The following is a 13,263-nucleotide window of genomic DNA, read 5'->3' on the forward strand; positions in this document are numbered from 1 at the left end:
AAGCAAAAATTATTTCTATCTAGCTACTTCAGAAAGGCAAATATCTTAATTGATATATTATGGATGAAGTATTATAAGATAAAAGAAAAAGAAACTGTTTTAGGAAAAGAGACTCATTGTTATTAAGAAACACACAGGCACACACACACACACACACACACACACATATAGGCGATTCAGAACAACTTATTACCATTAATTCAATGGTAAAAAAAAATTAAAAACACATATTCTATAAAGGAGGTTTAGTAGTTTCTGTATATACTTGTACACAAACATACATACATACATAAAACATACATAAATACATATGTGTATGTGGAAACAGGTAAAAGACAGATGGGAAAGAGACAAATAGACACAAAAAGCAAAGGGGATTGTGGAGGAAGGAGGGAGAGAAAGGTAAATTATTCCTAGCTTTTTGAGTTTTTGGTCAATGAGATTGATAATAGGATTTCAGGAGGCTTTTGCAAACTTCTAGTTGAAATGTTTGGAATGTTAGCTTTCTCTCTCTCTCTCTCTTTTAAAGAAGTGGGCTTTGCAGTCAGGAGGACCTAAGTTCAAATCTGGTCTCAGACACTGAACACTTCCTAGCTGTGTGACCCTGGGCAAGTCACTTAACCCCAATTGCTTCAGCCAAAAAAAAAAAAAAAAGAAGTGGGATGAGACCTGATCTCCTACTAGAAACTACCTTTTTCTCACAAATATTGTCAAACTTTTAGATGTAGGTTTCACATTACAAAAAATTGCATCTGTGGGTGTTTGTATATGTGTGTTTGTGTGTGTATGTATGTGTGTATGCATGTGTGCATGTGTTTAAGGATATAAAGATTAAATTGTTATCTTTAGTAAACACTGTCATCTTCCCTCTCAAGTATGTGACTGAATTGTGAATATTTAAAGAGTTGGGCAATATAATGTATATTATTTTCTCCCATCCCCACTTTATAAACAGATTAAGATGGATAAAAGTGAGTTAGGTGGGAAATGCTTTCAGAAAATACTATAAATTTGTATTTACTAAAATAATGGCACACACGTTCACTTTCTGTTCTATCTGGGTAGCTCTGTAAATTGTATATTGATTATGCTAATGGAGCTGGTTTCTTTATTACTTGTCCGCAGATACTCAAACATGCAGATTGAATGCACATTTCGTAAGATCCTGTAGAAAAAGTGCATTTTAAAATTGCAGTTTGGAGATAGACAGCTAAAACTTAAGACTAATTAAACTTACATGGGGATATATGGAATAACTTTTAAATTCTAGAAAATAAAAAATACAATTCAAATATATTTTTTTAAAAGATGCTATTAGGTTTCTTTTGTTTGTCGCACATTCCTTAAGGAAAGTGTTGTAGAAATGTACTAAATCAATAATGATCTATTTTTATAGTTTATTTTGGGATGTGTGGCTTTTCTTGTTTTGTTTAACAAGCTGAAAAAGCCATACACATTTAAGGTAGTATGCATTTTAAAATTTATTAACCCAACTAGAGTAGAACAAAATGAATCTTTTTTCAATTCTATACAGTTTTTATTTTATTGGTATTTTGTAATAGCCCTAAAGCCATAAATCATAGCTTTACTTCTTTGCTTTAATTTTTCATTTAATGAAAATCTCTACTATTTTATAAATTTTTAAAATTTCTTTATTTCATATTAAATTATCATCAGTCCAAATAATTTTTCTAAGAAAGAACAAGGAAGAAAGGAAGAAAAGAAGGAAAGCAGGAGAGAAAAAGAGAAAGAAAACATTTATCCACAGTAGATATATCCATATTTTAAAAGTAGATTGATTAAAGACAACTGAAAAAGATGTCTTCTTTTCAGTTATTCACATCTCTTTCTTTTATGTTTTTGATGACTATTCCTTTCCAAATAAGCCAAGATGGCATGGCAAGGAGGTACAACTAGAAAGAAATCAAATAAATAGCACTTTTGCTATGCTTTAAGAAAAAGGATTCTTCTAGATTGGAACTCAATGTTCAGAGTTGGGGGGTTTTTGGGTGGAGTGGCATTTGTGAAACATTTTGCAACATTTAGTTGAATTTAGCAATTCTTTTTTTTTTGTGACTGATAGTAACCTAGATATATCCCAGCAATAAATATAAATAACACAAATTCACAAAAGCAACTTTTATACAATGAGTAACTGGGCTAATTTCATGTGTAAACGTCATTAAAAAAATTAAATGTACAAGTATACAGTAATATTTTTCTACTTAAATAATTATTAAAGTGTACTTTGTATCAGGTAGTGCGTTTAGAAATGCTTTCCTATCTAGTTTTCTAAATTAACCCATGTAGGGCTCAAAGATGGTACTATCACTGTAAAAGAAACACACAAAAGACTTCCAAGGGTAGAACTAAGATGGCAGAATAGAGGAAATTTTCAGTTGAGCTTTTCCAATTTCTTGACACACAACTTTAAAATGACATCTCAAATAGAATTTTGGAGTGGCAGAGCCAACAAAGGTCAACACAAGACATTCTTCTAGTCTGAGACAACATACGAAGTCAGAAAGAGAGATCTGTGACATGGGGAAGGCTGACCTGGAGTGCACATGAATGAAACGCCAGTGATAGGACTAGGTGGTGCCAATAGAAACAGCAAAAACTCCACTATTTCTCAAGCTGGAGACAATCACATCACCTTGGAAACACCAAAAGTCTCTAAAATTTTCAGATCTGGCTACAAAAACAGGCACAAAAACCTGAAATTTGAGACTGATTGCTTCCATCTCTACAATGAGAATACAGCCCAACTTTAACATAAAGTTCTAAATTAAGAAATAGGATGGGAAAATGTGCAAATAAAAAAAAAAAGAATGTAACTATAAAAATCTACTATTGTGTCAGGAAAAATCAAGACATGAATTCAGAAGACAATGAAGTCAAAACAGCTACAAGCAAAGCCTCAAAGAAAAATGTGAAATGGACCAAAGCTCCACAAGAATTCTTGGAAGAGTTTAAAAGAATTATTTCAAAACTCACACAATAGTGATAGGGCAGAAATTAGGTAAAGAAATTAAAGCAAAAGAAGAATATTAGAAAAAGACAACAGCTTGGTAAAAGAGGTACAAAAAATACTGAATAAAATAATTCCTTAAAAAGCAATTCATCAAAGGGGAAAAAAGTACAAAAATTCACTAATGAAAATAACTTTAAAAAGCAGAATTGGCCATATGGAAAAACTCCCTGGAAAAAAAATCATTCCTTAAAAATTAGAATCGGGCAAGTAGAAGTTGATGACTCCACAAGATATCAAGAAACAATAAAACAAAATGAAAAGACTGAAAAAATAGAAGAAAATGTGAAATATTTTGGTGGAAAAACAATTAACCTGAAAAGTATATCAAAGATAATTGTATAAAAATGTATGCATATATTGGATTCAACATATACTGCTATCATGTTTAACAAATATTGGACTACTTGCCATATAGGGGAGGGATTACGGGAAGAAGAGGAAATTGGAATATGAGGTTTTGCAAGGATTAATGTCAAAGAATTATCTATGCATATGTTTTAAAAAAATAAATAGCTTTAATAAAAATTATGCACACATAAAAAAAGAAAAATAGATCAAAGAAAGATAACTTAAGAATTTTTGGATTACTCGAAAGCCATGATCAATGAAAGAACCTACACATTGTATTTCAAGAAATTGTCAAGGGAAACTGCCCTAATATTTTAGAACCAGAGGGGTAAATAGAAATTGAAAGAATCTACTGATCACTATCTGAAAGAAATTTCAAAATGAAAACTATCAGGAATATTATAGTCAAATTCCAGAGTTTGTAGATCAAATAGAAAATACTTCAAGCAGCCAGAAAGAAATTATTCAAATAACCATGAAACCACAGTCAAAATCACAAAAGATTTAGGAGCTACTACATTAAATGTTGGAGGACTTGAAATATGATGTCCCCTAAGACAAAAAATTTGTTATTTCAACCAAGAATAATCTATCCAGAAAAATAATATAATTTTTTTGATGCAAAAAATTGGATATTAACAAAATAAAAAACATTCAAACATTCTTGGTGAAATACCAAAGCTGAATAGAAAACCAGATATCCAAATACAAGACTGAAGAGTGACATAAAAAGCTAAACATGAAAAAGAAATTACGAGACTCAAAAAAGTTAAAGTGTATTATATGTGAATGTAAATTCATATATAAGAAGATAATACTTGTAACTCCTAAGAACTTTATCATTATCAGGGCAGTTAGAAAGATTCTACATAGAAAAAGGGTGTGGAAATGAGTTTATTATTTTTGGATGATATTAAAAAAATGGATAGGCAAGAAAAGTGGATGCCCTAGGAAAAGAAAGAAGGGAGAAGAAGAATAGGGGGAATTATGTCACATAAAAGTGCCATTCAAGGAAGAGCTTTTTACAGTAGAGGAGAAAACAGAGTGGGTGGGAGAATGGGCAACATGAATTTCACTCACATCTAAATTGGTTGTAAAAGGAGATATATGTGTATATGTGTGTGTGTGTATGCATATGCATATATATATTTTGTGTATATGTGTATGTGTGTGTATGTATATGTATATATACACATAATCAAATGATGATAGAAATGCATTTTCCTAATAAGGAAGTAGCAGGGAAAGGGGAAAAATGAAAGGGGAGGGGAATATAATAAAAACAAGAGCAGATGAAAGAAAGCAGAAAGAGAGGGGTAATAAAAGAAAAGACAGATAAAAGAAAGCAGTTGACAAAATCAAAACAGATTGTAGAGGAAAGCTAGAAGACAAAGTGGAAGAGTGGGGGGGGGAAGAAGAGGGAGAAAGACAGGGATAGGGGAAAGAAGAAAGAGGGAGGTAGAATGAGGGAGGGAAAGAGAGAAGAGATAAATAATAGGAAATTAACATGGAGGGAGATGCACACTTTGTAATCATAACAGTTAATGAGAATAGGATGAACTTATCCCTAAAACAGAAGTAAATACTACACCAGAATGGATTAGAAATCAGAATCCAAAAATATGTTGTTGTTGTTGTTATTGTTTTAATAAGAAACATACTTTAAACAGAGAGACATATAGAGTTAAAATAAGAGGCAAAGCAGAATTTATTAAATATCAGCTGAAGTAATAAAGGCAGGGGTGGCAATCATGATCTCAATAGCAAAAGCAAACACAGAGCTAATTAAAAGGGATAAATGGGGAAACTACATTTTGTTGAATGAAACCATAAACAATGAAGCAATATTGGTACTAAACATGTATACCAGATTTCATAGAATCTAAAATCTTAAAATAAAAATTAAATGAATTACAAAAGGAAATAGACAGGGAAAATATAATAGTAGGTGACTTCAACTTCTCCTTTCAGAGATAGATAAAGCTAACTCTAAAATAAGACCGTCAAGGAAATGAATAGAATCTTAGGAAAGTTAGAAATGATAAACCTCTGGAAAAAACTCTATGGGAATAAAAAGAAACACCTCTGTTTCTCAGTTATATGTGAAATCTTCACAAAAACTGACCATGTCAGGATATAAAAACTTCACAACTAAAGACAGAAAACTAGAAATATTAAATGTAATCTGTTCAGACCACAATACAATAAAAATTATATTTAAAAAGGGCTGTGGAAGCATAGATTAGAAGTTAATTGGAATTAAACAGTTGAATCCAAAAATGAGTTGGTTGAAGAACAAATCATAGAAACAATAATTTCTTTAGAGATAATAATGACACAAAATCCTACATTTTTGGATGGAAACAAAATAATACTTAGGGAAAAAATTTATGTGATGGGTACAAACTTGAAATCTTTCCAATAAGATCAGGAGTGAAGCAAACGTATATTATTATCACTATTATACACTATTTTTACTAGTTAGTTAAAGCAAAAAGACAATAAAAAGCAACTAAAGGAATAAAAACAGGTAATGATGGAACAAAATTTTTTGCAGATAATGTGATAGTTTACTTGGAGAACTCTAGAGAATCAACCCAAAACCAGGTGAAACAATCAATAGCTTCAGGCAGATTTGTAAGCTATAAAATAAATGTCACTTAATGGTAGCTTTAACCCATTATTATGGGTGTTGAAGCTATCTCAGTTTTAATACTTGCAAAATAGGGATAATAATAATATCTATCTCCCAAGGTTGTTTTAAGGATAAAAAGGTAATATTTATGAAATGCTTTGCAAAAGTTAGAGCTGTATAATAAAAGGTAGCTGTTGTAGTTATCATCACTTTGGGCATATTAAGTATGTTTAAGTAGGATACTAATAAATAGCCCTAATATTCTATTCTCCATTTTCACAAATATGATTTTGCTTTAGGAGTACTAGGATAATTTGGTATGTAAAAAGGGCTATTGGAAATTATTACTATGTATGAAACCCTACATAGACTATTAGAGTATACTTTTTTTTTCTTTTTTTTCTTATACTTCTGATACCATTTTAGTTTTCAGTCAGTTTAGTAGAATGTTTTTCAGGATTGTTATTTCTAAGATAAATAAAATCCTTCTTTTAATATTGAGGAAGGGACCACAACAGCTTGTTTTAAGATTGGGGATATGGACACAAAGACTCTTAACACACAAATAGTTGTAAAAACTCTTGGTTTGCCATTTATCTATGAATATTTATGAAGTCAAGCTGTAGCAGTCTGTAGCATCAGCAGCATCTTCACTTTACATGTTAAATGTGAGTATGGTAAAGAATGGAACCTCAGATCTGGAAGGAGAAGTCTTTTGGTAAAACAAACAAAATTTAAGAATTATTTTTATCATTATAGAAGGTCCCTATCTAGTTTTGGTCTAGCAGAACATGCTTGCTGAGAAAAGTGGTTTTTGCTCACATGAGCAAATCTTGAAAGGATAGTTTTGCTTAATTTCTGATATTTTTCTTGAGATTCTTCCCAGTTATTTCCTTTCTTTCACTAATACTAGTGTATCTTTCCCCCTCAAAGTCATATTATTTTTAATCTTCTTTTTATGATAATCAGTTCTATTGCTGTTGTTCAGGTTGAATGTTACATTGACAGGTTATAGCCTCTATCTCTGTCTCAATCTGTCTCTCTTTTTGTATGTCTCTGTTTTTGTCTCTCTGTGTGTCTCTGTCTGTCTCTATGTGTCTCTATCTCTCCATTATACCAATTCTCCTTAACTATAGAGTGTTGTTAATGAGTATGATCTACTACTGCTTTAATTTTTATGAAAAACAGTTATTAAAGTCTCTTTAAATTATTTTTTCTCCATATAATTAATTTTCTCTTTACTTTTGACTATTGTGTTTATAGATGAAATAAGACAATACTATTCTATAACATTCATATACACAATTTATTCAGACATTCTCCAATTACAGGCATCCATTCAATTTCCAGTTTCTTGCCACTACAAAAAGGACTGCCATAAACATTTTTGTACATGTGGGTCCCTTTCCCTTTTTTAAGATCTCTTTGGGATATAAGCCCAGTAGAAACACTGCTGGATCAAAGAGTATGCACAGTTTGGTAATTTTTTGAGCATAGTTCCAAATTGCTCTCTAGAATGGTTGGATCCATTCACAGTTCCACTAACAAATATCAAGATTCATTTTTAAGATATACTGCTTTGAGAGAATCATATTAATACCTAACTTACTCGTATTTAAATTAGTTTCCAATTGCAAAGAATGGGAGGAAATGGTAAAAGAAGCAAATTTGTGCTATTTTCTTTGGTCTCCACTTGTTTTCACTTGACTGTTCTGGTAAAGATAGTGAAAGATTCAATAGATAATTAAGTAGATGAAGGTGCCTGGGAAATTTCGATTTTATAAGGAGAATATTTTTCCTTGGCTCCAAAAAGCTCTTAGTTCTTTTTTATCAAGGTTAGTTTCTCCCTACCTATATAGTTCCATTTCAGTATGATACAAGTAGTTTCATTGTGGATCAAGAGTAGTAAGAAATTCACTTTTTTGGAATGTGCTTCTTAGATATTCTGCATCTGTTTCTTTCAATCCTAGATGATATACCTTTAGGATGAAAAATCCCCATAGAAAATTTAAACTTCATGTAGTTTGGTTGACTGATTTTCCACCTTTGTATACTCTACTATTTTCCATTTGCTGGCATGATTATTATTTTTTTTCTCTAAAAGCATATAGTATACCTCTCAGCTGCAGGAGCTCCAGTGGCTTCCCATTACCTTTAGCATCAATTATAAACTTATCTGATTGGCTTTTAAATCTATTCATTGCCATGTCTCTTCTTACCTTTTCCACCCTTACTTAGTCTGTGCATTCTGCAATTTAGCTGTTTTGTAGTTCCTTACATCTAATACTCCATGCCTTTCTCCTATCTTTTCTAGTTCCTTTTCTGTTCTCTATATTACTATAGTCTATATCACTAGATATTATGTGTTATCTCCTCTATGTCATACATTCTATTCTGCTCAAAAGCATAAATTATGTGTTATTGCCTTTCTTATTGCCCTTAGCCTAGTGTCTGGATATTGACGACTAATAATAATGGTATCTATTGCTATCTAGGAAGACTAGGGAGATGGAGAAAGGAGAGAACAAGTTCATGAAAAACTTTCTTAAAACAGTAAAGTGATGTCTAAAATATAACAGAAAATCTCTCCTAGAAGTTTTTCTTCTTTGATCCAAGCATCTTTTCTTCACCTCAGTGGCTTGGTTTTGGTAGTAGAGAGCAAAATCTTATTACCGTGATTGGTCATCATCCATGCTGGGTGGCTGTAATTGACCTTCAGGGGTAAGGTCCGAAGATCAACAATGTTCATTTCAGCTACCCCACCTAACATCTTTGTTTTATTTTTGTTTTGTTTTGTTTGTTTACCTTTTCTTTTCAGTAGAAGAAAATGAGGCAGAGGACCATCAGGAGGGTGTAGGACAGACGGCCACACAGTCTGGTAATGCTGCATTCCTTCATTAGTGCCTGCTTACCATTTTATAATAGTGTGCAATTTATGTTCCCTAAACCTGTTTTCATCTTAGGGAGTTTTCAACTCATTTCTAGAACCAGCAAAGGAAAAAGGAAAAATCCCATACATCAGTTTCAGGATACCAGGAAGGCTACTGCTCCTGGTTAGACTATCTCCTGAAAGAGAAATTATTATTTCTTTAAAGTTTTAAGGTAATAGGTTTTTCCCTATTTTTCTAACATGTTAAAGTAAGACCAATGAAATAAATTTGGAAACCTTAACGGGAAAGGAACTCTAATGCACAGGGTCTGATTTAAATAGGCAACAGCTTAGTTTGGTTTTTAGGCAAGGGAAGTTAAATATGTCAGTAAAACTTATGATTAGATCTTTGTACAAATATGGATCTTTTAAATGGAAATATTGACAGAAATAGTTGTGAACTTGGTATGAAGTACTTATGAATTGTCAATAGATCATATATTTCTCATGGATTATTATATATTACTCATGAATTGTCAATGTATCATATATTTCTCATGGATTATTGCTCATGAATTGTCAATATGTCATATATTTCTCGTGGATTATTATACATTACTCATGAATTGTCACTATATCATATATTTCTGGTAGTAACAAAGGAAACTTTTTCATGTATGAATAATTCACTGATTTAGCATACATTTTTTGAGTTCTTTCTGTATAAAAGCTGAATTGTAATGATTATAAAAATATAATACAAGTATAGCATAATACACACATTTAGATCACAACATATGGAATATATTTTAATAAGTAGACACTATAAGAAGAATTGATTGGAGGAATTATGTTATTTAATGCTAAGGCTTCCAGTTTAACATGTTTTATTTGTTTGTTTAGCATTTATGGAGTGGATATGATTGGATTCTTCTCAATATTTCAGCAATTTTGCATAAAAGTGATACATTTAATTTAAAAAAATATTTCTGACACAGGACATTGTGAATATATTTCCTTAAGTCTTTTTGCTTTTCACAGTTAGTTCATTAACTTGCTCTTCAGAAATTCATGAGGACTTAACTGAAGGTTTGCTTTTAAGCAGAAGATTCTGTGTACTTTTTATTGGCAGTTCTCTGGATTTGTTCCAATGATATTAGTTGATTCAAGGTTGAGCATTAATAAATGCCATGGTTGTTTAATTTGGTGAAAAGCTGGCTATGATTGTAGAATAGACTTAGGAGATGGTCCAATTTTAACATTGCATGCATATATAAGTATGTATTTTGGTTCATTCATCTCTTGCCAGTTTTTGTTATTAAGTAGCCTTCTCGCATTCACATATTTACATCATTCCCTCTATCTCATGTTCTGCCACTATCATAAAAATTGATTCTGGATTTTAGATCGGGATTGATGATTAGAATGAACCTGAAATAAGTTCATTTATATCTTCTGCAAGGGGCAGAGAAGGCCTGCTCTATGTACATGCTGCCAGAAGTTTTTATAGTAATACTTTGTATCTAAGCTCTGGCTCTTACCATTAAATGTGCTTTTTATAGAGTACCAAGTTATAAATGTAGTGTAGCTACGGCATATTAATCTTACTGCAGAGATTTAATGAGGCAGTTGTTTTGCGATGGACACTATTGGGAGCAGAGAGTGACAGAGTTTTACTTTACCACTGAGCTGCAGAAATATTCCTTGCCTGGTAATAATTATAACCACATGATCTCTTAAGTTTTCCTTTCTTTGGCCAGTGCTTTTCCATGCGAAAGTGGCTTGGAAGGAGGTCCATTACAAGGCAGTGAAATGGATTAGAAATTGGGCTGTTTTCTCAGTAGTTTGACATTTTAGCTCTGATCAGGCATGGATCCTTGTTGCACAGAGAGAAATATGTAAGATGAGTTTCAAGAATACAGATAGTCTTTGCCAGTCCACTGAGATGGCTTTTAGATATTCATTACTTTTACTTGACTTTTATATAGGTTATAAAAAGTAAATGTGGTGAAACCTCATTTTTACATGGACAGAATAGAATTTCTACTGCTCAGCCTTAAACTGATCCCACACTTGAAATTAATTGAAGTCCATGGGTTTATTGCCTCCAACTCTTTTAAGCCAGGGCAATTTTTCATTTTCCCCAAAGTTGTGGTTTTATTAAACCAAGTTACAGCAATAACATCTCTTATAAAGAGGAGGAGAAGGAGGAGGAAAAAGGAGGAGGAGAAGGAAAGCCCCACCTACAGTAATGGGAAAATCTAATTTTAATTTCCATTTATAAATGATGCTAAAATGATCAGTAACATTCATTACTTTTTTAAAAAAAATTGTGTTCACAGCTGAATATATTTTTGTTTCAAATTCAGGTCTCTTTTCCATTTTGGCTAATTATTCATTGAAGCTTTGCAGACAGTTTGGAAAGGAAGAGGTGAAAAATGGCCAAGATGAGTTTTATCTATATGTTATATCCCCTGTGATTGGGAGAGAGGAGTAGTAGTGTCTGTGGCAGTGTTTGTAATGAACAACAACTTGAGGACGGGAGGCACTTGCTTGTTTCAGATGTAGAGGGAGTGTCATTTGAAAGTGTTAATAAATTTGATGCAATAAATAGAGTGGACCTGGAGTGAGGGGTTCCGGTTAAACATACAGTCACTAAGACTGAAAGTAGGAAAGAGAAAGCCAGTTAGGATGGATAGCATAGTAATAAAATACTTTTTATGTTAGGATCTCAAAGGGCTTTATAAAAACTACATAATGAAGGCTCTGTGTAATTACTGAAGTGTAGTTACCTCTGGGAAATGAGCTTGATTGTCATTTTAAATTGCCCCAAATCTTTATAAATGATAGTGATGAAGGGGAAAAAAGGCCCAAACAAACAAATCCTAAAAACATTTTGGACTTATATGGGAGAGTCTTTATGAAAATGAAGAATGTATAAATCCATTTACCAAGAAAGAGGCTGAGACTTCAAGAACTCATTACACCAAGGCATCATAGGCTATAATCGAACCCATCTCCCAGAGGGTCCCACTTAAGTGTTGACCTAAAAACAAATTCGCCAGTTGGCTGGAGCATGCATTCTAAAGTTGCAGCAGAAGTGAATAAGCTTGACTGATTTAGGTCCCTGTAGGGTTATATCTGTAAATGTAGAAGTAGAAGCAAAAAAAAAAAAAAAACAAAAAAAACACACCCAACCCCAAAACATTTTTATTATACTTAAAATGACCCTAATTTTAATAACTGGACTCCCTATAAGAAGGATAGATTAGAGCATTGTTTAGGCCCAAGGCATCCAGTGTCACATGCTTTGCTTTGTTTTAATATTTATGCAGTAGGTGCGATTGGATTTTCTTCAAATGTTAATATTCTTGAATAAGGAATATAGGGATTTCTGCCTTTTTTCCCCCTGTCCTGATACTTACAGGAGTCAGACTCTATTCTTATTTTTTTTTAAACAAACAAGTCTGTAAACTTTATGTGTAGCATTTAAATACACATGTTAAAATTCAGACCCAGCACCCATATTTCCCTGAATACTGTCGGTTTTATGAGATGAAGCTGGGAATTCAAGCTAAACAACTCATGTATGCAATGTACACACATGCTGCCTTCCAACAAGTGTTTAATGATGTTGGGGTCAGGCTGCAATAGTTAAGATAGTTATTTCTTTTTTTCTGAATTGCTGTCTAACCTGGCAGTATTTTTTAAAGCATTTGGTTAAAGCCTGCAGAGAAACTTGGAAAGTTTTCCTGTTTACAACTTCTGAAGCATCAGATAAAATATCAGAAATGAATAAGAGGTGGTTCCATTGGTTTCATCACCCAGAATCACCTCTGGAAAGTATAAGTATGGGTGGCAGCTTTTACATTTGGAGACATTTAGTATGTTTTTATCTGAAGAAAATTATTTTTATGGAATTTCTCTTCTCTACCTGCTTCCCGTTTTCTTCTTTATCATCATGAAGTACACATTGATGATTCTGATATTTACATATAGTGTTATTTTAGGTACTATATTAAAACAAATTTACAAAAACCTTTAGTTGTTTCTTCTTAAGTGTATATGCTTTTAAAAAAAGGATTTTTGAAACAGATTGCAATAATACTTTTCAAATGGCAACTTCATCTAAATAATTAACTTGAATAATTCCATTAAAAATACTTTGTTTTTAATTTTGTATTTTCTTTGAAGTAAACTCTTATCAGTTTTCATGTTACAAAAGATTTCTTGATAAAATGTTGACACATAGGTGGATTTTAGACATATGTGAATCATTTGGGGAGTGGTGGTCTGGCTGCTATTTATTGCAGATAGGAAAAAGGAGTTTGCAACAGCTGCAGAAAAAGTGGGAGGGCTTTAAGTGAAACTCAGTGT

General features: G+C 32.2%; 1 protein-coding gene across 7 annotated transcripts in view; it reads left to right on the forward strand.

Moving 5' to 3' along the window:
- Positions 1-13,263, forward strand: part of ZNF521 (zinc finger protein 521) — a 348,750-nt gene that overhangs the window by 24,988 nt on the left and 310,499 nt on the right. For 6 of the 7 annotated variants that reach the window (XM_031946501.1, XM_031946504.1, XM_031946502.1 and 3 more), the window contains one exon: positions 8,836-8,895. The exons of the other annotated variant lie outside the window; for it this stretch is intronic. In XM_031946501.1, coding sequence (XP_031802361.1) covers positions 8,836-8,895 — 60 coding nt within the window. The remainder of the gene's footprint in view (positions 1-8,835; positions 8,896-13,263) is intronic. 7 annotated transcript variants of the gene reach the window in all.

Source organism: Sarcophilus harrisii, chromosome 1 (genome assembly GCF_902635505.1).
Source record: "Sarcophilus harrisii chromosome 1, mSarHar1.11, whole genome shotgun sequence".
Classification (NCBI taxonomy): Eukaryota; Metazoa; Chordata; class Mammalia; order Dasyuromorphia; family Dasyuridae; genus Sarcophilus; species Sarcophilus harrisii.